This window comes from Cataglyphis hispanica, chromosome 10 (genome assembly GCF_021464435.1).
Source record: "Cataglyphis hispanica isolate Lineage 1 chromosome 10, ULB_Chis1_1.0, whole genome shotgun sequence".
NCBI classification, from domain to species: domain Eukaryota; kingdom Metazoa; phylum Arthropoda; class Insecta; order Hymenoptera; family Formicidae; genus Cataglyphis; species Cataglyphis hispanica.
Window position 1 is genome coordinate 5833974 of NC_065963.1, and position 25120 is coordinate 5859093.

General features: G+C 32.8%; 5 protein-coding genes across 8 annotated transcripts; 2 read left to right on the forward strand and 3 right to left on the reverse strand.

Moving 5' to 3' along the window:
- The first annotated feature begins 143 nt into the window (after positions 1 to 143).
- LOC126852208 (RNA 3'-terminal phosphate cyclase) lies at positions 144 to 2274 on the forward strand. The gene is made up of 7 exons (XM_050596752.1): positions 144 to 428; positions 756 to 873; positions 950 to 1271; positions 1356 to 1497; positions 1573 to 1712; positions 1810 to 1963; positions 2035 to 2274. Exons 1-7 carry the CDS (start codon positions 366 to 368, stop codon positions 2257 to 2259), a joined length of 1164 nt encoding a protein of 387 aa, XP_050452709.1. The 5' UTR covers positions 144 to 365; the 3' UTR covers positions 2260 to 2274.
- A 124-nt stretch (positions 2275 to 2398) lies between these two features.
- LOC126852202 (GDP-Man:Man(3)GlcNAc(2)-PP-Dol alpha-1,2-mannosyltransferase) lies at positions 2399 to 6016 on the reverse strand. The gene is made up of 9 exons (XM_050596742.1): positions 5929 to 6016; positions 5105 to 5259; positions 4504 to 4722; positions 4144 to 4376; positions 3836 to 4053; positions 3434 to 3718; positions 3102 to 3361; positions 2890 to 3024; positions 2399 to 2813 (listed from the first exon to the last, which is right to left on the reverse strand). Exons 2-9 carry the CDS (start codon positions 5122 to 5124, stop codon positions 2726 to 2728), a joined length of 1458 nt encoding a protein of 485 aa, XP_050452699.1. The 5' UTR covers positions 5125 to 5259; positions 5929 to 6016; the 3' UTR covers positions 2399 to 2725.
- A 44-nt stretch (positions 6017 to 6060) lies between these two features.
- On the forward strand, positions 6061 to 20552 carry LOC126852188 (copper-transporting ATPase 1). Of its 4 annotated transcripts, XM_050596691.1 has the most exons (15): positions 6061 to 6321; positions 6519 to 6579; positions 6746 to 6800; positions 13917 to 14326; positions 14552 to 14823; positions 14927 to 15148; positions 15390 to 15619; positions 15699 to 15888; positions 15964 to 16197; positions 16276 to 17146; positions 17220 to 17806; positions 17894 to 18097; positions 18182 to 18402; positions 18528 to 18692; positions 20053 to 20366. In XM_050596691.1, exons 2-15 carry the CDS (start codon positions 6525 to 6527, stop codon positions 20183 to 20185), a joined length of 3849 nt encoding a protein of 1282 aa, XP_050452648.1. In that variant the 5' UTR covers positions 6061 to 6321; positions 6519 to 6524; the 3' UTR covers positions 20186 to 20366. The 4 variants fall into 4 exon arrangements, with proteins under 4 accessions (XP_050452648.1, XP_050452647.1, XP_050452650.1 ...); XM_050596690.1 differs by lacking the exons at positions 6061 to 6321; positions 6519 to 6579; positions 6746 to 6800 and adding an exon at positions 9503 to 10121 and having other exon boundaries at positions 20053 to 20552; XM_050596693.1 differs by lacking the exons at positions 6061 to 6321; positions 6519 to 6579; positions 6746 to 6800 and adding an exon at positions 11409 to 11558 and having other exon boundaries at positions 20053 to 20547.
- A 195-nt stretch (positions 20553 to 20747) lies between these two features.
- LOC126852199 (probable serine/threonine-protein kinase clkA) lies at positions 20748 to 23785 on the reverse strand. Its single transcript, XM_050596738.1, has 2 exons — positions 23090 to 23785; positions 20748 to 22803 (listed from the first exon to the last, which is right to left on the reverse strand). The coding sequence occupies exons 1-2, from the start codon at positions 23100 to 23102 to the stop codon at positions 21158 to 21160; spliced, it is 1659 nt and encodes a 552-aa protein (XP_050452695.1). The 5' UTR covers positions 23103 to 23785; the 3' UTR covers positions 20748 to 21157.
- A 133-nt stretch (positions 23786 to 23918) lies between these two features.
- Positions 23919 to 24971, reverse strand: LOC126852215 (apoptosis regulatory protein Siva-like). The gene is made up of 4 exons (XM_050596761.1): positions 24665 to 24971; positions 24295 to 24488; positions 24076 to 24227; positions 23919 to 23996 (listed from the first exon to the last, which is right to left on the reverse strand). Exons 1-4 carry the CDS (start codon positions 24780 to 24782, stop codon positions 23951 to 23953), a joined length of 510 nt encoding a protein of 169 aa, XP_050452718.1. The 5' UTR covers positions 24783 to 24971; the 3' UTR covers positions 23919 to 23950.
- Between the last annotated feature and the right edge of the window lie 149 nt (positions 24972 to 25120).

Here is a 25120-nt window from a genome sequence, read left to right on the forward strand (position 1 = left end):
ATATAAAGTTTCTCGCGCGTAAAAACTGTGTCTCTTCCCGCGTCATAGAATGGATAATGAATTTATACTTTTTCAGATAAAAGATAAATATTTTGCGACGTAAATATTTCATGAAAAAAAAAATTGTGAACGAAAACAAAAACTCTGACAGATCTCCGTAGTTTGTTGGAGGGCCGTATGTGGAAGACCCGGCGAGATTTACTTTTAATCGAGCAAAATTCGTTCTATAGTTAGATGTAAATTTCTCCCTGCCCTGCCTTCCACGCGAATAACCGCTTACACCAGCTTGTATTCTTTTTCCACGGAAATCGCGCAAAGCGCCAAAAATAAACGCGGAATTGCCGGACCGCTTGAATGTGACTTGAATGCTCAGGAATTGTCGCGTCATGTCGTCCCTTGTACAAATAGACGGTAGTTTGGGTGAAGGGGTAAGTATTACACGAGAAATAATCCTTGAATATTGCCATTTTTTTCTAAAATATCTATTAGGTTATATATGTTAAACAAGATAAATATGTTTATTTTACATAAGTGAGAAATATTTTAAATATTTTTTTTTTATTATTTTTAGATATTACTTAATTTCACTGTGAAATATTATATTGTTGTAGAATTCAATTTATTTTAAAGTCAAGATAAATGATTCTAACAACATGTCATACAAATCACAGTTACATTGTTATTCTTTTATTATTATTGACTGCTTTTAATATAAATTGTATTGCCTTTTACACAACTTTAATTCTTTTTTACAGGGTGGACAAGTATTAAGGATTGCTCTCTGTTTGAGTACACTTTATGGTATTCCGATTGAAATTGAAAATATACGTGCTGGAAGACCCAAGCCTGGTCTTGCAGCACAACATTTGAAAGGTACATTATAAATGCAAAAGGAATAAATATTTTCATTACATAAAATGGTATAACACAAAATTATATATTGTTGTAGGTGTGGAACTCGCTAAAGAGATGTGTAATGCCCAAGTTAGAGGTGGATATGTAGGATCAACACATTTAGAGTTCTGTCCTGGTCCATTAAATACAAACAAGCGAGAGTTTGTAGCGGATACGCATACCGCTGGATGTATTTGCTTATTGGCCCAAGTAGCTTTACCATGTGCACTCTTCTTTCCATGCAATGATATAATCACGCTTGTTCTCAAGGGTGGCACAAATGTTCCCATGGGTCCACACATTGAATATTTGACAGAAGTATTTAAGCCATTGCTAAATAAATTTGGAGCGGATTTTGATTTTATTGTTGTGAGAAGGTATATGCATTCATCTTATTGTACCTAATCCTGAATTCTCTACCATATTTTAATCTACTTATACTAAAATAATGACAAATGGAGGGGGTATTATCCAAAGGGAGGAGGCGAAGTGCATTTACGCATAAAACCAGTTGGTAGCTTAAATGCGATTACTTTACTCGATCCGGGAATTCCCCGAGGAATAACAGGATGGTCTTACGTAGCTGGAGCAGTTCATATAAATGTATGTATCATTTTAATTAAATGTATAAGGAAAGCTCAAGTCAAATTTGAGTTAATTACATCACAAATCTTTTAGGAAGCGCATAAAATGGCAAACGAGGCTAAGACGGTTTTAACAAATAAATTGGTAAGAAACAATGTTAAAGTACCACCAATCACGATTGAAGCTTACAGAGAAGACAGAGCAATGGCTGTGGGCAATGGTTCTGGTATCAAGTAAGAAATTATTAAAATTCTTTCTTCTAATCTGTACAATCTTATATGTTAAATAAAAAAAAGATAGCAATCTATAAATATAATGTGGATATTATAGTATAGTATGCAGCACTAGTACTGGATGTATTTTCGGCGGTTCCGGCTTAGGCTCCGGACGTCACGAGACGTTGCTGCCAGGTGAAACGGCGGCTAAAGAGATTCTGAAGCCGCTTTTAATAGGAGCATGTGTCGATGAACATACGCAGGATCAGGTAAGCGTATTCAAAGCAAATCCAAGAAAAGTCATTTTAGTTTTCATGTTATCATATGTTATTTGTTACAGATGATAATTCTAATGGCATTAGCGAAAGGTATTTCGAAAATTAAAGTCGGAGATAAGAAACTCACTTGTCATACGGAGACCGCTATGCAAATCGCAGAAATGATGTTAGGTAAACATGGACTCGTTTTTAATTTGTCGGAAAGTGCTGGAGGCGGAGATACTTCGTCCTATGTTCTAGAGTGCCAGGGATGTGGACTGATTAATGAGAATGTAATTAAAGAATGACCATACAACGCTTTATAATTCATCACCGCGCATGTGTTTCGGCATAAATATTATGTCGATCAAATAAATAATTGGCTCTTTGTTGTTACAGTAAGTAAATTGCAACATCGATATTAATACATTTCATAAACTTTCGATATTCTTTAATATCTCTAAAATTTTATGAGTTTAAACAATTATTTGTTACACAATGTACTGCGACTTGTGTATATATTAAATCATGATTATTTGTTCAATGTATTCATTTTAAAATTAATGGACATTAAGTAGAAAGTCTTGCATCTCTCAACACGTAAATATTGATTTATCACATGGAGAACACACACACTTATTTGTTATATATACATATTATTACACATACAGGATAATGTGTAACATGTATCGAAAATGCGTATTCTAATTCTAAAATGAATCACTTACATACACACATAATTTATCACTTTAGAAAAATTATAAGGCAATGAAATTACTCTTGTTTCGCTCGAAAAAACGGCTCAATCGCTCGTAGAAATTCCTTTTCGAAATGCTGACACGAGAATCGATTTACAGATGATCTGAAAACAAAATCGAAATATTGGAATTCTTTTCATATCAAATATTTTAATATCAAGCAATTATGAATATATGTACCTCGCAGCAACTCTAATAGCATTTCGTTCGTCCTGATGCATATGTATAATATATGCTAGTACTTTCGCATATTCTACTTCGTCTTCTGCTAGGAAACCAGTCACGCTACCCGCTTGCGTTTCTATAATGTCTGCTCTAGAATTGTGAAACATCTTTTAGTAAGAAAATAACTATTTTGCGTTAATAATATCTGTAAAGTTCTTAGTACATACTTTGGCCCACCAGAAGCATGAGCCACCATAATCAATCCCGCGGCCATGCATTCCACTATACTGATACCAAAGTGTTCGTTCCACATTGTGTGCAGACCAATCGTTCCTCGTTGCAACTCTGATACAAGTTCGGAGAATGATATATTCAACTTGAACTCTACATTCTCGTCTATAGCTAAATGTTTAGCTAAATCTTGCATATCCTTGACACGCGCTTCATCCTCTGCATCTCGACAGGAACCGATGCAGATTAACTTGACCTACAAATAATGTATATATAATTAATTTTAGAATACATTTTTGTCTCTTCTCGAGGTAAACTATTAACTTACTCTTTCCCAGATTTCTTCCTTAAGAATCGATCTTAGCTCAAACATAGCCCTCAACATGAGTGGATGATTCTTTTCTGGTCTGAATTGCGCGAGCGTCACTATACGTATGTAGCCGCCTTTTTCCTCGTCACTGAGTAGCGGCAATTTGGTCAGGTGTTCCACGTTGCATGGAGGATACACTCGATGCGTCTTTAATGGACATTTCCAGATAGAGTTGATATGATCTTCAGTCCACGAGGAGTTTACCATTATGGTATCAGCGCAACTACCGACTAATCTGTACAACTGTAATAATCTCAAGTAATTGTTTGAAGGCAACATATCTTTTATTTTTCGTAAAATAATTGATAAAAATTTTATATCTCTAAGTTGTTATATTGTAATTGGAAGTACTATACTTACATATGCGAATAATTTATAGTAAAGAATCTTCACCCCCGAGAGAAATGGATTTCTAGCAATGATTCGTCGGTTGTTGTGCGCGACGATTCTTTTGTAGACATACCTTAACATATCGGTCGAAATGGTGGGATAATGCGTATACGATCCGACCTGGCAACCACCGATGTATTTAAATAAAGGATACGTAAACGCGTAACCCATTGTGTCGATGTATATGTCTGCAATTGTATATTTTTATGTATCTTTCGTTTAATATGGAAATTTTGTATAGTAGCATTGTGAATATCTCAAACAATTCATTATATCACCTGGTGGAAGACTGTTCAATGCTTCGATACCCAACCAGATAGATCCCATACTTTGTCCCAGCAATGTGAAATGAGGATACATGGAAGCTTCTACCCATTTTCGTCTACGTAAATAGACGAATTCAATATTTGGACGTAATTTTATATTAAATGCTTTTTCAGTTCTGCTAAGAATCTTTTCGGGATCGGCATCAAGATCACCAGTATATATAGCTATATGTACATCAGGATATCTAAAGGCATTCAAAGTATAAATAATAATAAAAAATATAATAGTTAATATAGAGTAATAATATATACATTTTGAATTTAACAGATTATAAATTTTTGAATATCAACAAATTATATAGACATACATACTTATTCTGTATAGCTTGAACCGCAGCCCAAAGTACTCTCTCGCCTCCTCCACCTGCATTGCAATATGGGTGAAAGATTCCAACAATTGTGCCTCTCTGTTGTCTTTCCTCTCGCTTCTTTGAGTAAAACTTTCTCCATTTTATCAATAGAATTGGCAAAAAGACAAGTATACATATTGTTACTATTAACAACATGTATGTGGATAAGACGATGGGTGTCCTATAAGTAAGTTTATTTAAACCAATCTCCTCCACAATTACATTTTAATATAAAAACAATTCTAACTATATATTGTAATTAATATTAAAATATATTGCTATAATAAGCAAGATTTAATAATAAATAAAACTGCAAGCTACATACATAGCAATTATATATAATGCTAATTTTATAAGTATATATATATTTCTTTATTCGTTAACTATAGAATGTTGATTTCATAATGTGAGATGAAAATAATCTAATTAATTTGATGAGTAAAAAAGAAATAAAAAAATGAAAATAGATCACAGATTAAGAGCAATTTTTAATATTAGAAGAGAACCTAATTTACAAACACCATGCAGAGGATCACTAACGAACTGTTTTAACGTGTCCTTACATTAAAGAGTAAAGAATCATGGTTTCAGTTGCTCGTAGTTTTGCACATGGAACAATCGGATTTGCCGACGTGTAACTTCCTAATCACCGCGGACAATCTTTTGTCACTTGTCAGAGCAAGTGACTAATCTCCGTATTTACACTTGGAGAATTAACCTAGCAAAATCGAGAATATTTTTCCCTTTCATAGAATAGTCGATATAGGTCGATATAAGTCGCAAGTAAATATTAACTTGCAAGGAAAATTCAAGATGATTATAATTAATTCTTAAAACTTTACTTTGTCGAGGATTAACATTTTGAGATTTCTTTTTATTTATGGGCTATATTGCATATAAATACAAATAAAAAAGTTGTAAATATTTTGTTAATTGAAAAATAAGTATGAAAAGAATAAGAATTAGTATTACAAGTAAAAAGAGATATATGCAAGATGTAAAAAAATGTTTCGATGTATTTGATACACAATGATTGCCGTTCTCCTTTTTCCTTATAAAAGATGTCATCAATTTGTTGAATATGCGGACAATAAATTAAGATTAGAATGAATACGCATACGAATTTAATATTCAATTTTATATATATTTATTACATTTTTTTAACATTTAATTTATTACCCCGTGAGATAAAGTAGTATAATTGACTAATCAAAGTATAAAAGAAGCAAATAAAGATTTCTTTGCTTTCTTTGTTTTCTGGGTAGGATTTTCGAATACACGTTAACTATTTGCAATGATATAACTCTATTTTATGGGAGATTATTAAAATTAAAAGACAAATGTATTAGGCATACAATAATAAAAACTTTTTTTTCAGATCACATACGCGAAGTCAGCTGCTTATATTGTTTCAATAGTCAACCGCGAGATCACGTGGGTCATGCGACGGCGGCGAGTTGACAGTAGTGTCTGTATATACCTTTTTTGCACGCGTCGCGACTTGCGTCTCGCTTCATCCTCATTCGTGTCGTGCCGCGTGATTTCGGAATCGAGAGTGCGTTAACACAACGCATGCTCTCCGCGTACGCAGATCAATTTCTGCGCGATAATACACCTCCCCTCCCTCTTCATTGCACTACCGAGAACCGAGACCGAGAGAGAGTGATGCGCGGTGTTTCTTCGCTCCGAAAATCATCCGTGATCGAGTCTGAGGTAGACGACGCCTTTAGGTTATAATCCCATATGAAGAATTGCAGGAGGACGACGCTTATGCTGAACGGTATGTGTATGCGTTTAAATGCTGTACACTCGGAAGTAGATGTGAAAGACACTCTTGTGTGTATGTTCCTTTGATGATGCATTGTGCATGATTAGCTGGCCTCTGTGCCGATGCGTGCGATGCGTGAACGCTGAGATAGAGACAGTTGATAGTTGACATAATTCGCTTTAACATCTTCGAACTTTGTCTGATTACAGAGGAGAATGGACGTGACGAAGGTAGAGGAATGTCAGAGGATTGTGAACTACGTAGATAAAGGTGAGAACAGATGCTGAGTTTATCATAAGATAAATAATCTTAATTTCTCTAAATTATATGGAAAGAACTTTGAAAGAAGTTTTTGTATCATGATGAAAAACAATACAATTGATGAAATCCAGTATTTAGAAAATTATTTGATAATACAATGGATATTTTATTACAGATGAGAGAAATGATGCTAAAGATGACAAAGCTGAAAGGCGATTTATAAAGAAAAAGTGAGTAAGATATACTTTCTATATGAATATATAATCTCTCTTTTGTATACTTATTCTGATTAAAAAGGAAGAGAAAACGAATTGAAGAAATAGAAGTATATTTCTTTGAGAGAAAAAAATTTCCAATTGATTTAGAATCCTTGAGATAAGCCTTAAGTATTGTCAGTAAATCATGCGTAAAGACTATGGCATTGATTTTAATTTTTAATATCTAAATATAACAAAAATATTGTCGCATGAAAAATATGTCCTTGCAATATGAAAAAGATCTACAAGAAATTCTGTCGGTTGATTTTATCTTATCTGCTGCTTCTCGCTATATAAACCATTATGCTAGCTGTGTATCGTTCATATTATATATTTACATACGAGTTATTACATATTTAAATACGAGTCAAATACAATACATGAGTCAGCCGATTGCGCTCAGCTTCATAGAAGCTCTATATAATTATACTTTAGTTGTTTAGGACGGCAAAGCAATCATGCAACGTTGACTTTTTTACATTTTATCGTGTTCGGTAAATTATTCCGCTAAACAAGGTTTAAAGTTTACCTTAAACTCCCACTCACGCATTCTTTTACTATCAGTTAAAAAATAAGCTTTGTTTGCTTGATACGTGCCACGTCGTAGTTTCTCGTTGAGTAAAGTTAGGCAAAGTACTCGTTTTTTAGCAAACTCCAATATTTAGCGTGAAAAAAACTGTTTAATTTAAATCGCAATTACATATAACGTTTATTTAAATGCAGCTGAATTCTTCTCAACGTAGTTTCTCGAAATAAGATAACGCTCCTATTATGACAAACCGCAATTTCCGTAATTTTCTAAGAAAATTCATTAAAGATAAATCGCATAATTATATGAATAAAAATGCAATGTTATTGACACGATCCATTTGATCGTTCGACCATAATAAAATTCTTTTATTGTGCGCATGATGTAGACAGGCTAAACATACAAGTACGAGAACATGATACTGTTTAATAACATAGTTAAAGAACTTTCTTGTAGTGTCATTTTGTAACCGGAACACCGATCGAATATCTAAATTACAGTCTTATAGATCATCGTATTCGAATGCGTTTGCAGAATATAATCTGGATGTATTAACAGGTGCCTTGTGTGTCTTTAGCGTGTTATCGTGTGCATCGAGTCGTCCGGTGCAATATCAATGCATGATTGAATTCGTATTGAGTCGTGCAAGTATCATGACAGTTTCGTTATGCGTTAATTGTACGCGTCTTGTTTCGAAGAAACGCGACAACCAATAAAAAGAGGAACAATCGTATAGAGAAAAGAAAAAAATTTGGTTTAATTAAAACACGCGATATTCGAGGAATTCGGGGAATAACAGGAGGATTTTCCAAGTGACGTGGTGAAATGGCACGAAAATCTAAGGATATATGGAAATACAATGTATTAGTCGAGGCATTTGGGTAAGTTGCATTATTAACGGAGGATTCTCCAGGAATATTTCCACACATACTTTCGAATATATGAATCATGCATAGCGTCATTAGTTTTTTATCATCAGTCCGTATCGATTAGAACCGACGTATTTTCTGTTTAAAAATTCATCATTAGTGATATCCAAATTTGATCAGATAGATTCGGAGAGATATGATCGGTGAAATTCGATTAATCCTTGCAATCATTCTCACTTTATTAAAACACGAGTATATAGCATTGTGATTCTCGGTGTCACGAGATAAATAGCAATCGCAACAATAAATTAAATGCTGTTCTCGATTCGCGCATTTTAATAGCCATTACGATAGATGCATCGCATGCATGAATAGTAGAAGCAACGTAATGTTGTTGCTATTGAAAAATATACATAACGGGCAGATAGTATTAATTAAACATAATATTAAAAATTAAGATTTTACGATTTTAAGATTTATGAAAATTTAAAGCAGGAAATTAATTCTGAATTGATCGAACAATTTGTAGATAAATTTCTTGGATATTTTTTTAGAAAAAGAAGTATATTTAATTCTCCTTTCAATTCTGCTTTGTGTACTGGAAACATTTATTATATGCTTATCTGAAAACATCTTAAGCAATTAGATGCCTGTATTATCTCAACGAACTCCTCAAACAATTTTTATGCAAAATAACTGAAATATCCCATCTCATGATTATTTTCGAATGCAACAATTTAAGAGAATTTTATTAATAACTATCTATAAAAATTATATTCTTTTAGTGTATCTTGTAAAAATATTTTAGATACATTAAACACACGAGATAGATATTTTTACTTTGCAACGTTGTAGATCTACATACTAATTATTGGATCAATTCACAAAATAATTTATCATTTTTTTTTTAAAGTGTCACTACATCCAGTAAGAATAGTAGAAATAATTTGCGCTTACATATTGCAATGTAAAAACAACAAAATTACAAGCGATATCTATATGCAATTTCGAGATCTATCAGTTATACAAAGATATATTAATATTGTAGATGCACGATGTAAATTTTATTCAAGATTTAATATCGGAAGATATCAAGCTGCTTTGCGTTATCAGAGTGAGCGAATTTTTTTTTCTGTCTTTCTATAACGCATAGCCTCGTTCAATCTCGCGGAAGGCATCTCAATCTGGAACACGCCTTTCTCTCTCGTCTACATTATACTATGTCTCAAGTAATTGATTCAGGCAGTCGGGCCTATACCTGGTTCCTCGGATATTCATTCTCGCCTTAACTTATACTCGTTAAACACGTTTCATTTTTCATATAACGTGCTGCGGTGATTTCGTCATGTGTCACATATATCTCGAAACTTTGAATGTTTACGTATTCAGTTTTTTAATATAACAATGTTATTTGTATTTTTGAATAGAAATTATAATATATACGCATGGTGCTCTGTTATTTGTGTTGTTAGTGATAATGTTAATCAATCTAAGAAATCCAAAGTGAGCTTTGTTATCGGACTTGTTTAGGCTTACGAAAAAATAGAGCAAATTATCGTTTGACTTGTGGTCACATGAGGTTCTTATTCGCTATCTCATTTTTACAGTGATATAATTATATATATTTTTTTTAAATAACTTTTTTTAAATAAGAGCTTCGAAAATACTCGGATAAATATTATGACTTGAGGAATGTGATGTGACAATAAATCGATATCGCGAATTCGTATTATGAATTAAAAGTATCGTATCGCGCCGTTTAATCTAACACGAGATGATCAAGTTCAGGGGTCCGTTGGTCCATCGGGTGAAGCTGGCCTATCACGATCTGACGGATTTTTCTGCGACGAACGATATGGACCGCTCGAGATTGCGCGAAAACATTAGATTGCTTGGGTCAGTATTATTACTTTTAAGAAATAAAATGTATTACATCTCTTAAAGCCGATTTTAAAAAGCTAACATTTTGTTAATTTTTTAATTTCATGTTTTAATCTTCAAAGGAAGTCTTTGTAAATCTTCAAATATATTGTGCACATATTTCGATGTAATGAAACGATCATTAATTCCTTTTGTACATTCCGCATTGTCTATTCTAATACACGCATAATATGCATAATACACACATAGAAATGCGTAGATATGCGTAAAGCTTGCCAGATGAAAGTTCATCACGAGCAGAAAGCGTGAAGGCCTTTTACTCGAATCGCGACTTTCACACTCATTAAAATTAAGATCAGCAATTCTGTATGACTTGTATATACAAGATGTATTTATAGACATTGTATATGAGAGATCAAAATTTTTTCCGAATTTTTAGTAATATTCTGCAATATCAAATCGATCGAGTGGCTTTGTTTTACCTCAGTGTATCATAATCTTGATTTTTTTGATAATACTTGATTTATCGCTTGTAAACTCTGTATTTAGTTTAAAATCGTGATAAAGTGTTGTATTGTTAAACGATTGACAAACTCGCATATACGGAGTCTATACGGAGAAAATTTTACAGTACAAATTCACAATAATTATATAAATTGTTAAGACTTATTAAGAGAAGGATATTATTATGCAATAAATATTGTCATATTATACAATTAAAAATGATTTATTTGTCATTTAAATTACGGAAAACTTGGCATCTGTTTGATAATAAAATTATGTGTAATATCGCAGAATTATTTTATATTCTTTTAAATATATTATTATTATATCATTATGTGTGTGTATTGAGAAGCGTATGTACGTGAACAATAAAAACAAAATGTATATATACACACACATAATATATATAGATAATAATATAATATATATACATACAATATAAATATAAACAACACATCGTCGATATAGATAATAGATATCGGGAGAGAAAATTACTTCCTTGAGATTGATATAAAAAAAGAAAAATGTTGGATGGAATTTCATCCCTCGATAGCGGCAAAATTAATTTGATTCTAGTCATCCCCTAATAACATCCCCGGATGACATCCCTGGAATTTGAAGTTCCTCTTCATTCGCTCTTCATTGAGTGATTCTCCTTCGCGTCGCGTACAACGAAACGTGTGACCTGTGTACGCAAAGTATATATTTATTCACGAGCTTATACATTAGATGAGTATTTCTTTTTTCGTATTTTGCAATGCAAAATACGTCGGAAGAGCCTCACTTTATTTCAGTGTAGCATAATTGCGTATCAGCTCGATTATTCGACTCTTATATATCCTCGGGAAAAGAAGTGCCGTGGGCAAAAAGTGAACCGTGAGCAGCTGATTGTGGGATAGTGATTACCAGAGGAGTTATCAGTCGTTCGGTGATATCATCGAGAGTATCGTGTGTATATTTTGGTGTCGTGTATACCGCACCGTCATTGTGAAGATCACTTTCAGAAACGAGACTAACTCGATCGTAGAAATCGCAATCAGCGAGAAAACGCATTTTTTTACGCGGCATATCGTAAAAATCATAGGAGAGATCAATCTCACACGCTCTTTTCTTCACAATACGTGATTTTTTCAAATAAATAGTTTGGCGTTATAAAATTTCCATGGTAAATGGCAATTGTCAAGAGCAATTCGACTTAATTATCAACAATTCAAAATTAACAAATTAAACAGATCAAAATTAAAATCGACTCGATATTGTGATTTTTATCGCAATGCGACGATGAATTAGAATGTCCTGCGAGCATTTCATTATCACGGAAACTCATCGTACTTGTCGATCGAAACTTGTTTGTGTTTTTTTCAGCAATTGTTAACCAAATCGATTCTGTATATTCCATACATAATATGGTGCTTGTATTACTAACTAGCTAAAAGCTTATCTCTCGATAATACGGCACAAATAGAAACTTCTCGAAAAGATTATTTCTTAAGATATAATTCTTTCTATAGATAGATAGAGAGAGAGAGAGAGAGAGAGAGAGAGAGAGAGAGAGAGTAATTTTCCAGAAATTATCGAAATTTCAAACTTTGATATCTTATTCGGAAAATCGCGATTGCAATTTATTATTATCGTTTATTAGTTGTAATTGGCACAGCAAACATCTACATTGTTTTCAAAATAAACAACTTTGTTCACAAAGACACTTTCGTGCTTATCTAAGCACTCGTTTGATAAGAAATAGATAATTTTCAAGAATTTAAATCAAAGTAAGGAACCACGTAGCAGTTTTCAAAAGTGTTGATCACGAAACTTCAATCTCTTGAATGATGAAAGAGGAGAAACAGCCTCTTCTTAGTAAAACTTATGGCGCTGTCGATATCATCTGGTAAGATTCGTGAAGAACTCCAATTGGTGTGCTTATAGTGTAATGTTGTATAATTTTAGGAGGATTTGTGTGTGGTGTTCGTTCTTTTAGACTATTTTCATAAAATTTAGCCAATCAGAGATATATTTATGGTTTTTAAATGACTTTCTGCAGATATAATATCGAAAAAAGAATAAAAAATCGGATAGAGTTGAACTTCTAGCTAATAAAAGCGTTTTTTAGCTGTATTATATCTTCGATGTTAAGGCAACGCTATATTCAAGTTTTGGAAAGTATAATTAAAGAAAATAGAACTACCTGATATTAATCTTTTTACTCAAAAATAGTAATGTGTATAAATAAATTATATCCCAGAATAGTTTTTTTACTATATTTTAACTTCAAATAAATAACTTATAATGCTGTCTAATTATTAGCGCTTCAGCTTATCTGTCATATGCATGTCATTTGCATGTATAACATATATATGAAACTTTGTTGAATGAATTTCGCAAAAGTCTGTTTCTGTGGTCGACATATCGCCGTTATCTGCGAGCCGGCGGATAAATGGAGCGACAATTTTTGTCAAAATCAGCGATAAAACGTTGATTGAAATTAATTAACAACATTATAGAATTTTGTCATCACACGACAGTACGTCGTAATCAACACGTTTCTTCTATATCTTGATTATGACATATTACTGCGCGATGAATATTAAAATTATATGATGCTATTAATTAATAGCGCGTCATTAATTTGTAACTCATTTGTCAAATCTCCGAATGAATGTAATATTTTTATTTACGACACTCCTTATTCGCAAAACGATTGATACGATACTTCTCTGTGCATTTATGTGTTGTGTGTTGCGTGAATTTATAAACGAGATAACTAGTAAACAAAGCATTATCCGGTTTGAAACACTGCGAAATCATCGTAATAATTTATGTCGCAATAATAAGGAGAATCTTCCAGTTGTTCTGTTAAGGTCATCTTATTGAGATATTTGAAACATATTGCTAAAAAATATCTGAACATACAAAATGTCTTATTACTACCTTGATGGGCATAGTTTATTGACGTTTATGAAATCGATAAACTTCAAAATTTCTTTGTCTCCGATTTCTCTAACATAAATTTAATCAAAGATGTGCATCTTTTCACAACATCACACAATTAATTTATCAAAGCAGTAAAATTTTATTTTTAGGAGAGCAATTTATTTTTAAAAATACTTCTGTGTAAAAATAGAAGAAATTTAGTTATTATATTAATTGGCATTTTTATCATTTTCTTGCTTATTATATTGCATCGAACTTTAATTGCGAGATACATGGCGTCGTGAAAGTAATATTAAAATCAAACACATTTTCTGTTTTTATTGAAATATCGGAAGCAATCGAACAAATGTTTGAATTCTATAAAAATGTTTGAAGGGATGGCGATGATGACACCGACTACGAGGGTACGACGCATCTGGTGCGCGTGCCGCGCGAACATTCCACGGATGAGACCAGCACGGTTAAAATCGGTATCCAGGGGATGACCTGCCAGAGTTGCGTAAAGAATATCGAGGGAATGATCGGCAAGCGATCGGATGTCGTCAGTATCAGGGTAGTCCTGGAGGAGATGGCCGGCTATATCGAGTACAAGACACGCGAGACGACGCCGCAAGAATTGGCGGACGCCATCGAGGACATGGGATTCACCGCCAGTCTGCCGATATCCGATGATGTAACGAAGAACGAAACCACCAATACCCTCACCTCCGTAGTACCTGCCAGCAGAACCTGCAACATACACGTAGACGGAATGACGTGTTCGTCATGCGTTAAAAACATCACCGGTTAGTTGATATACAGAATATAGAAATATAATCATTTTTATTGATTACAATTACAAAATTTCTTTGTTTTTGTTTGGAAAGAAACGCTTTTGTATATATCTATGTAAGCAAACGTTGTTAAATCTGTTTGAAACTTCATGAAATTTTTTTTATCTTTAAATTTTATCCGCGGATCATACGTGTTATAGATTCCATATTTTCTATAAATGTTTATATGCTTTGTAGGTGTTCTGTCCGAAAAGCCCGGTATAAAGGACGTCAATGTTAGTCTGGAGGATAAGGAAGCCAAAGTCTCTTATAATAGCGGCGATGTAACGGCCGATCAGATAGCAGCGTACATAGAAGACATGGGTTTTACCGCATACGTAAAGGAAGTGGACAACAAGGCTGTGAGATCGCACGCGATTGCCAATAATAACAAAAAAGTGGAATTGATACAACCGAACGGCGCCGGTGACGTCAAGGGAAAATTGTCAAAGTGTTTCTTACATATAACGGTATGTTATACTCTTCGAGTTTAAATTCATTTATACTAATTTTTCATACAACAGTATAGTGCTTCGTTAGTGATACGGATGATGTATTCGTGTGTGATTAAAGGGTATGACTTGCGCTTCCTGTGTCGCCGCGATAGAAAAACACTGTAAAAAATTATATGGCATAAACAATATATTGGTGGCGTTAATGGCCGCCAAAGCGGAGATCACATACGATCCCGACAAAATAAGAGCAGTGGATATTGCTTCCAGTATATCGGAATTGGGCTTTCCTACGACTCTAATCGAAGAATCCGGGACTGGAGAAGGCGAGATTGAATTGAAAGTAAGATAATTGACTTATAATTTTAGATTGGCATTAATAGATTAATATATATTGAAAATCATGATCGATATTATCATTTTAGTTTATATTTTGATGCTAAATTGTTTCACTTGCGATATTATTCTTAAATGTATTCATCTTAGTATAAAAAGAAAGATTTGCAGAAATTTATGATTACTTGAAAATATATATAGCTTATGAATATGTTATAGCTATACATTTTTGATGAAATTAATTTCAGATCTTGGGCATGACGTGCGCATCATGTGTAAATAAAATAGAATCGACCGTGAAGAAGTTGCCCGGTATACGATCGGCAGTAGTCGCCCTCGCGACGCAACGGGGAAAGTTTAAGTACGACGTGGAAAAGACTGGTATCAGGGATATCGTCGAAAGTATTAATAAATTAGGCTTTACAGCCAGTTTGTTCAGCAACCGAGATAAAGAAAATAGAGATTATTTGGACCAGAAGTAAGCATAATTCTCTCTCAATACAATTATTCTTCTGCCGAATAGGGATTTTTTGGAATTATTGTTTTTTGTGTTGCAGAGAAGAGATAAGCAAATGGCGAACGGCATTCTTAGTATCATTGATCTTCGGAGTTCCATGCATGATAGCGATGACGTATTTCATGTTAATCATGTCCATTGGCAACACGACGCACGAGGAAATGTGTTGCATAGTACCTGGTCTCTCCTGGGAAAATCTAATACTATTTGTGTTCTCTACACCGGTACAGGTATGCGCAACAGACATGTAACATGTACCTCGCTTATTTTATTATACGCATTTTAGATTAATCATTTCTGCGCAGTTTTTCGGTGGCTGGCATTTCTACGTACAAGCCTATAAAGCACTGAAGCACGGCACCACCAATATGGATGTCTTAATCTCAATGACCACTACGATCTCATATATTTATTCTGTCGCTGTTCTAACTGCCGCTATGATAATGCAAGAGAATGTCAGTCCACAGACATTTTTCGATACCCCACCGATGCTGCTAGTTTTCATCAGTCTAGGAAGATGGCTCGAACATGTGGCAAAAGTACCTTTTCAATAATGATTCAATAAATCACTTTTATATAGAGATATACAAGATATCAAGAATATTCTTTGCTTTTAGGGGAAAACATCCGAAGCTCTTTCGAAGTTGCTATCTTTGAAAGCCACGGATGCAGTATTAGTCACGCTGGGTCCGAATAATGAAATATTATCTGAACGTTTAATAAGCATTGATTTAGTACAACGCAATGACGTGCTAAAAGTGGTTCAAGGTGCCAAAGTGCCTGTCGATGGCCGCGTGCTGTCCGGTCAGTCGACCTGCGACGAAAGTCTGATCACGGGTGAGAGTATGCCGGTTCCGAAGAAGAAAGGATCGGTAGTGATTGGCGGTTCAATCAATCAGAATGGACCGTTGTTAATCACCGCTACGCATACGGGTGAGCACACAACGTTGGCGCAAATCGTTCGCTTAGTAGAAGAAGCGCAGACGAACAAGGCGCCGATTCAACAGCTAGCCGACAAAATAGCCGGCTATTTCATACCTGTTGTTATAGCAGTTTCTGTAGTGACACTGATAATCTGGATTATCATCGGCTACATGAACGTCGAGCAGCTGCCCTTGTTGCACAATGAGCAGATTAATAAGCATGGCATGAATCGTGAAGAGATCATATTTCAATATGCCTTTCGGAGTGCCCTGGCGGTTCTCGCGATTGCCTGTCCTTGTGCACTTGGCTTAGCCACACCAACTGCGGTTATGGTCGGCACAGGAGTAGGTGCGTTGAATGGTATTCTGATTAAGGGCGCCGAACCGTTGGAAAATGCGCATAAGGTTAAATGCATTGTCTTTGACAAGACGGGAACGTTGACGCATGGTATGCCGATTGTCACCAAGATTGGTTTGTTTGTAAACGAGAAGATCTGCTCGTTAGGAAAGCTGCTGATGATCGTCGGCACGGCGGAAATAAACAGCGAACATCCTATTGCGTCAGGTAAGTATCACATTTTTGGTATAATTACGTTTAATTATGTTTACGAAATTGTTATTTTTGTTTCTTTTTTAAGCAATTGTACGTTATGTGAAAGATACGATCGGATCGGGTGCTACTGGACAGTGCACAAATTTTCAAGCGGTCGCTGGCTGCGGCCTCAAGTGTAAGGTATCCCATCTGAACACTGTTCTATCCGATGCTCTAAAATCTGAGAAAATCATCAATTATATAAATCAGACGAGTAATGCGCCAGCCGGAACGTACAATCTCAATAACGTACCTGTCGATAATGTGCCAATTGTTGAATCGACGCGGGAGAGACAAAACTTAGATCTGCAGTTACTGTTAAATCCCGATTCGCAAGGCGATCGAAACATCGCTGACGACGTGTACGAAGTCTGCATTGGTAATCGGGAATGGATGCGTCGGAATGCGATCAATATCCCACAGGAGATGGATGCGAGAATGATTAACGAAGAAGATCTCGGACACACTGCCGTCTTAGTTGCTGTAAATAATATCCTGATCGCCATGATTAGCGTCGCTGATACCGTGAAGCCTGAGGCGCATCTCGCGGTCTACACCTTGAAGAAAATGGGATTGCAAGTGATACTTTTGACGGGTGATAATAGGAAAACCGCGGCTTCAATCGCCAGACAGGTACGAGATTAATTATTAGAGTATTCTGTTGTATACAAAAGATTTCCGTGGCTAGATTTATGTTTTTTGCTTTTCGGGAATATACAGGTTGGCATCAGCAGAGTTTTCGCGGAAGTGTTACCGTCTCATAAGGTGGCTAAAATTCAACGACTACAGGATCAGGGTTTAAGAGTCGCCATGGTGGGAGACGGTGTCAATGACAGTCCGGCTCTAGCTCAATCGGATGTTGGTATCGCCATCGCGTCGGGCACCGACGTTGCCGTAGAGGCTGCCGACGTGGTTCTGATGCGCGTAAGTCACGTATATAATAAGCGAAAGTAATGCGCCTTGCTATACGCGTCGTACGAAAGAAAAAAATGTCACATTATATTGTAGAATGATCTTTTGGATGTAATCGCGTGCTTGGATCTATCGCGGAAAACGGTCTGCAGAATAAGACTAAATTTCTTATTCGCCAGTATCTACAATCTTTTGGGCATTCCCATAGCCGCTGGAATATTTAGTCCCGTCGGTCTTTTTCTGCAACCGTGGATGTCTTCCGCTGCCATGGCTTTAAGTTCAGTTTCCGTTGTGGGAAGTTCTTTACTATTGAAACTGTAAGTAGATATGTCGCCGAATCTTTGACAGTAGATTTGAGATATTTGTAATAAAATTCTTTAATGATTGCGTCTATTTCATAATCGATTTAAGTATATTTCAATGCATATCGATTTTTATGCAGTTATCGGAAGCCGACTAAAACCACATTAGAAACTACGGAATATTTAGCAGCTATACACGCCCACTCCACAGCACGAATGATTGATTTAGACACGATATCACTTCATCGTGGATTGGATGATTCGGTCGCACCTGTCATGAACAGATCGACGTCCACATTGTCCAGGTATGCGCAAATGAATGTGCTACTTTCAGATGTTTCGCGGAATTATAATAATTCCATTGCTTAACGCATGTATGCACAAGTAATTGACTGTAGCTGCAAAAGAACATTAATTATTTATTTATTGTACTAACCTTGTATAGTGCCAGAATTATTTTTGATAATATTATACACTCTTCCTTATTGCTCATTCACACATATTTTTTGATAATACGAATAATACCACTGGGAAATTAAATCAAATGTAACTAACCAATAATTATATGCATGGAATATATTAATAATTTATAATTTAATTACGTTCATTTGATAAGTTTATTGATTCTTTTTACTTTATCTATTTTCGACATTTATATTGATAATACGTTTTTGAAAGTGTTCGTGTGTATAATCTCTTTTTTCCTTGCATTGAATTATAACGTCAGAAATAATGTGAATATTTTTGTTAAGAAATTAATATGAAACAAATACACATATAAGTTTTCATTACTCACATTTGATAATAAGATACGATTCTCTTTCCAATTTTTATGGATTAATAAATAACTATAAATTAACTATAAATTGTAAACATATATTAAATTATATTATTGCTTTAAAAAATATTTCTATTATTGTTGGTCATAATAACGATATGTTTTCTTCTGCAAAAATTTCGCTTATTCTCTGAAAATATTAGTCTATGACTTGCAACAGAATATAAGACTGAAATTAAAAGTTCGCATCAAGAGAAATACTGTAATCATCTAAAAGGAACTATATATACATATATATACATATATATATATTTTTGTTATATATAATATTTTGTAAATGAATAAAATGTATAGATTGTTGTGTGCAATATTTGGTGAATTATTGGATATAATGTATTATGAATTCGTTACTTTATTGTACAGATACTTTATGAATAAATACTCATGTGCATTTTCAGATATATTGCTTCTAATTAACCCTAATTATTTATTATTGATACTTGTATAGTAATAGGTTGCCTGTTATCTTTTGCTTATTAACACATAATTATAATTTTCATATAAAATATTTTATTTTTACATTTCAGGTTTATTCTCGTTATATTTCCATTGAGAAAGATAATAAATAAATGATTTATTGAAATGTGAAACATTTATAAAACATATATATCATATACTAACATATCTACTTACAGTTACTTGGAAAGTGATAAATAATATTTCTGTAAGAAAGACCTATGATTACTAATTTATTGTAAAATATTTCTGTGATGCACCATTAATTAATAGAGGAACTAATATTATTGGAGGAAGCAATTAACTAATATAAGGGTTGTTCATAATAATTGTTATCAAACTCTGTTTTGCATCGTGAAATCTATTTACAGAATATTTGGAAAGTCGAAACTCGATGCAGAGGACCATCTTCTTGGTGAAGAAATAGACGAGATTGATTTGGCTATGAATTTTTCGCATTATCGTAAAAACGCGAGAGACTCTATGGATATAACTCCCGTATGAGCCTCTTGTAGGGCTATGTGACAAGCATGTTTCTTCCATTGACATATATTTTTTAATAAATTAATATAACATTATCTATATTTTTAATTTCATGTCTTTTTTAATTAACGAAATTATAAATAGTAAACTAATAATTTTAATTTTGATACTTATGATAATTTTAACCATAATCTGCCACATATTTAAATTAACATTCATTGGAAATGATATCATTAACTTGTACAAGACTTTGTTACTTTGTGAGTTCATATATAGATTGATGAACATCTTTTATAGATTTTGTATATTAAGTGTAAAAAAGAATGTATGTCGATCTAATTATGAATTTTTTACAATAGTACTTTTTTTACTATAGTTAACAGATACAAATCTTATACCAGTACTTTTCAATACATACCGCATACAGGTGTACTTAATGCAAATAGTAGGGAAGGAAAATTATACACATTAAAGCAAGTATAATATATAAATATATTATATAATCTGTATATTTAACTTTAAATTATACATCAGTTCTTTTTTACTCTAAAAGCGTTTCATACATAAGTCAAACTAAAAATGTAAATAATATTTAAAATGTAAAAAAATGTTAGACATTACAAGTACGTACATTAAATAAAAAAAAAAAAACGCGTGTGATATGATGTTATGTATTTAAACATGGTTTCAAAGAAATTTTTATATTAAGTATTATTTATACTTTTTTTAAATATTTAACACATTATATATCATAGTGTACATCAAATATTTAAGAAATGAAAATTGCATTGTGTATATATTAGGAACAAAAACCTCTTTTACATATATTGTATATTAATATAACCATTTTGCAGTAAAAAAATAAAAACACACACGCACACACACACACACATATATATATCTCAAAACAATCAAATATGAAAATTCGTTTAACAAAAAAAAGAAAACTTATAAAAAGTTAATCTGCAAATAATATTATAAAATATTTATTTTTTAGATATTAGATAAATTTGATGACCAATTTTTGTCCATCTCCTTAGCATATACATAAGATGGAGATTCTTGAGATCCATTGGGTGTATTTGTTTCAGAAACAAAATTTGTAATATCATATATTATACCATTTTCATTGGTTGATGTACTGTTTTGTGATGAAGTATGTATTGACTCAGAATCTAATCCATGCATATTAGTAGTAAGTAGAGAATTTTCAAAGCTAGGCATTGTTGATGGATTAAAATTATCTCTTTCCTTGTATTGAGACATATTCATTTTCACCAGATCTTTGTTATAATAGTTATTAAATTGTGTGCTATTATTGCCTGTATAAAAAGAAGACGACGGTAATGGTTCAGATGGGATAGATGCATCCAGAGTAACGTTTGTATTACTATTATATGGAATTGTTGAGTAATTTATATGAGGATTCCAGTTATTTAATGGAGACATTATGTTTCTCTTTGCCATTACATTGTATCCATTAATGTTCACTTTGTTTATTGTATTAAAACCACTATGAAATAATCTTTTAAAATTATAATCTGCGTGTAACGATTGATAATTATGTGAATAATTGAACGATCCTACTGCAGTATTACATGTATCATTAGCAATAACAGTGGTTGGAGGAATATAACTTAAAATATTATTATTGACTATTTGTTGAACTGTTGCATTATCCTTTTTTGGGAACACTTCGACGCCAGTATGCATGTTGTTCCACATGTTACTCGTACAATCATTACATGAACAACGAAAAACTTTGTTTTCATTACCAGATAATTGACGGGAATCCTTAGATTTAATTGAAGAATAGTATAGATTTTCATTTTGTTTTGAGTTGTAATCAGCAGTATATGGATTATGATACTGCTTATCATTAATGAAGCCAATTTGTCCTACTTGATTTTGCGTATTAGCAATATTATTCAATATAAAATTCTGATCATTTTTTGATGCAATGGACCAAGGATTAGAATTGACTAAGATTGGTTGTTTCAAATTCTCATGTCTCGAATTATTGTAATCTAAATACTGCAACATGTTTCTATTATTATTTATACTGTAATTATAATGTGATTCTTGTTTGCTATCCTGTTTTGCTATTCCATATGGAATATGCAACGTGTCATTAGGATTATTAGGCCTAATGCTTCCAAATGATGGCAACATTGAGTATTTTTGAGATTCTACTGCAGCTATCTTCTTGTATAACATTGTTAACATCTCATTTGATACTGTGTCCTGTACTGTTTTATTTGATTTCTTGCTCGTCCTCTTCTGCTTTAGTACCTTGCCACAGATAGTTGTCTTCAAATTTTCTTTTTTATCATTTACTAATAAACGATTACTTCTTCTGGTTTTTTTATTGATTACTTCTGTGTTCATTTTATCTACCACTATTTTATCTGCTGTAACTTCATCCTGCTTATATGTTTCATTTCTAACAGGCACATATCTTTCTTTATAATGTACTTCTTTATTCTCCCAATTTTGGATAGCCTCATTTTCTGAATTTGTTGAATTTAATATATTTTGTACATACATATTATTTCCATTAACATTATTAGGTTGCATTACTGAAACGTACTTAATTGATTCCAGTTCTTCCTTTGTAGTTTCATCAGTGGTTAACAAGTCTAAAATAAAAAGAAGAAATATCTCACATTTATTAACAATATTAAAATCAGCAAGATGTCATAAATAAATCGCAAAAAAAGTTATCTAAATAAAAAGTTTTAAGAGACTTGTGCTGCATTCTACTAATAATCATTCAATTTAATTAATTCGGGAATAAAATTATGATTAACACTTCTATCATTCCAGGACAATATAAGACATAAGCGAAGTAAAGAAATTGTTTAATTGTGCGATTTATTGACTTTACACGTGACCTCGTGCTTATTTTCTAATACAAAAACATACCTTGATTTTCCATTTTAGTTAAAAAAAATTTTGTTGAAGCGTTTTGATATATTTCACAAGACACTGTGATTCAAGAGAAAGTCTCCTACCAAATTGTTTACCGTGATCTTTGTTGAATACGTCGTAAAGATGTTAACCAAGAATCTGATGCCTTGATCGAATTACAATATCTTTGTTATTGGAGAAATTTGAAATTTTGTTTTCCTTTGTGGAATAGCGCGCTAATGCTGTCCAATAGAATCGTCAACAATCTATAATAGATTTCATTGGAAAATAAAAACGCGCTCTTTTCAATTTAAATGAATTCTTCGACTCGTATATCTTCGATTTTATTGTTTTATCATTTTAGATTAAAAAAATATATAAAAGAATTAGAATTTATTTTTTTTTTCTAATTTTATACATTAAAATGGCAATATTGTTTAACATATATATTTTTTTTTTGTAATAAATTTTCTATCATATATAACTCTAATATTAGAAATAAAGATTAATCAATAATAGAAATACGTTTTTCCTGCTTAATGTTTTAATTTTACATATTTGTTAATATTTTCATATAATACACATGCATACACATACATATAAAATATTTTAAGTTAAATAGTTTAAATAGTTAACTATTAAAATATAAAACAATATCCATGAAACATTTTATAATATTTTAATACTGTTTGCACAAAAATTTTGTAATAATTATAAGATTCTTTATATTTTCTTAGTCACTATTAACAGTATATGATTCAAATAAATAATTTATACACTTATACAAAATCATAATAAAAAACATTATAGAAATAATAAAAAAAAATTATATAAATATCAGATATTTGTATATAAGTTTTTTTTTCTTTTTGATAGCTATCGATAGCAGTTAAAGCACATGATTTGCTCTTCACAATTATATCTGAAATAAAACCAATTCAGTTATAAATTATGCTTAGTTGAAGTTCTGATAATAGCGTATATGGTGACTTTTAACTTACACAGATAAAGAGCAATTCTGACAGAATGTTTCTGAACAGCCAGCGCAAGCAAACAAACAAGAAGAACATAGTATTTGATCACAATAATAGCATTTGCTTATTATAGATTGATCTATTAACCGACAACATCCACAAAGATCCATCTGAATATCCTACAAGAAAATGAATATTATAGAATGCAAGCCAAATCAAGTTACAATAATTATATATACAACTCACATTGATGATCTTATTGCTAACTTTCAATTGTAATTTGTCTGTCAATAGCATCTGTTTTAGATTAGATGTAGATTTTAATTTGCAAGGTGACAGTTGTTGCAGAAAAGGTAAATCTATAGAATCCATTTGCGCAGATGCTTTCAATTTATACGAGAGTGTCTTTGCACCTGTCTTGAGCAGAGTCAGAGTCTTGTCTAGAAAATCGAATGGGGACAAAATATTAAAGTGATGTAACAAGATGCATTAAAAATTGTAAATAAAATTGTCAAAAATTGTAAATAGTGAGATTTCTTAATATAAAGAGAAAAATGTGAAGATGCAGAATTGAAATTTGTAGAGAACATACATAACAAAACAAACATGATTTTACCGTAAACATCCTTCATCCGTTCATCTCTCAACACGCCGTTGTTCATCTGTTTTTGTCCCACATGCACTTTTACCTGCGGTAGCAAGTCCGCTTCGAAGGGACAAGGGCGTTTCGGCATTTTTAAGCTAGTATTTAAATTTTGACAATTTGATCAGCATATGTCGCACTTTGCTATATCATGAGAGGGAAAGGGTCTGTTCGTTTTGCTGAACTGGCTGCACTAATTCAGAGTCTATCTTTTTCTCTCCATATTGGAAAGAAAAAGATAAACTCTGAACTAGTGCAGCCAGTTCAGCTAAAACGAACAGACCCAATATTCGACAATTGAGGAGAATCGTTTTATTTCCATTGAACAGTGTCGATAAGTAAAATTGGCTAAGTAATTCTCGTAGTCTGTGAAGTGGATACAGATGGCAATATTTGGCAAAGCTGTCAAGCATTATGGCTTCCGCACAC

Bases quoted from the DNA above. Each gene is read 5' to 3' on its own strand.
- LOC126852208 (XM_050596752.1), top strand. From the start codon at position 366: ATGCTCAGGAATTGTCGCGTCATGTCGTCCCTTGTACAAATAGACGGT. The intron at 429-755 runs GTAAGTATTACA...TCTTTTTTACAG, and splicing joins ACGGTAGTTTGGGTGAAGGG to GGTGGACAAGTATTAAGGAT. The intron at 1,713-1,809 runs GTAAGAAATTAT...TGGATATTATAG, and splicing joins GGCAATGGTTCTGGTATCAA to TATAGTATGCAGCACTAGTA.
- LOC126852188 (XM_050596690.1), top strand. From the start codon at position 10,000: ATGATCAAGTTCAGGGGTCCGTTGGTCCATCGGGTGAAGCTGGCCTAT. The intron at 15,149-15,389 runs GTAAGATAATTG...AATTAATTTCAG, and splicing joins AAGGCGAGATTGAATTGAAA to ATCTTGGGCATGACGTGCGC. The intron at 18,403-18,527 runs GTAAGTAGATAT...ATTTTTATGCAG, and splicing joins AGTTCTTTACTATTGAAACT to TTATCGGAAGCCGACTAAAA.
- LOC126852202 (XM_050596742.1), bottom strand. From the start codon at position 5,124: ATGATTCTTTACTCTTTAAT. The intron at 4,723-5,104 runs GTAAGGACACGT...ACTTACTTATAG, and splicing joins ATGATTCTTTACTCTTTAAT to GACACCCATCGTCTTATCCA. The intron at 3,719-3,835 runs GTAAGTATAGTA...AGATTATTACAG, and splicing joins ACTATAAATTATTCGCATAT to TTGTACAGATTAGTCGGTAG.
- LOC126852215 (XM_050596761.1), bottom strand. From the start codon at position 24,782: ATGCCGAAACGCCCTTGTCCCTTCGAAGCGGACTTGCTACCGCAGGTA. The intron at 24,489-24,664 runs GTAAAATCATGT...TCGATTTTCTAG, and splicing joins ACGGATGAAGGATGTTTACG to ACAAGACTCTGACTCTGCTC. The intron at 24,228-24,294 runs GTGAGTTGTATA...ATTTTCTTGTAG, and splicing joins TTAGCAATAAGATCATCAAT to GATATTCAGATGGATCTTTG.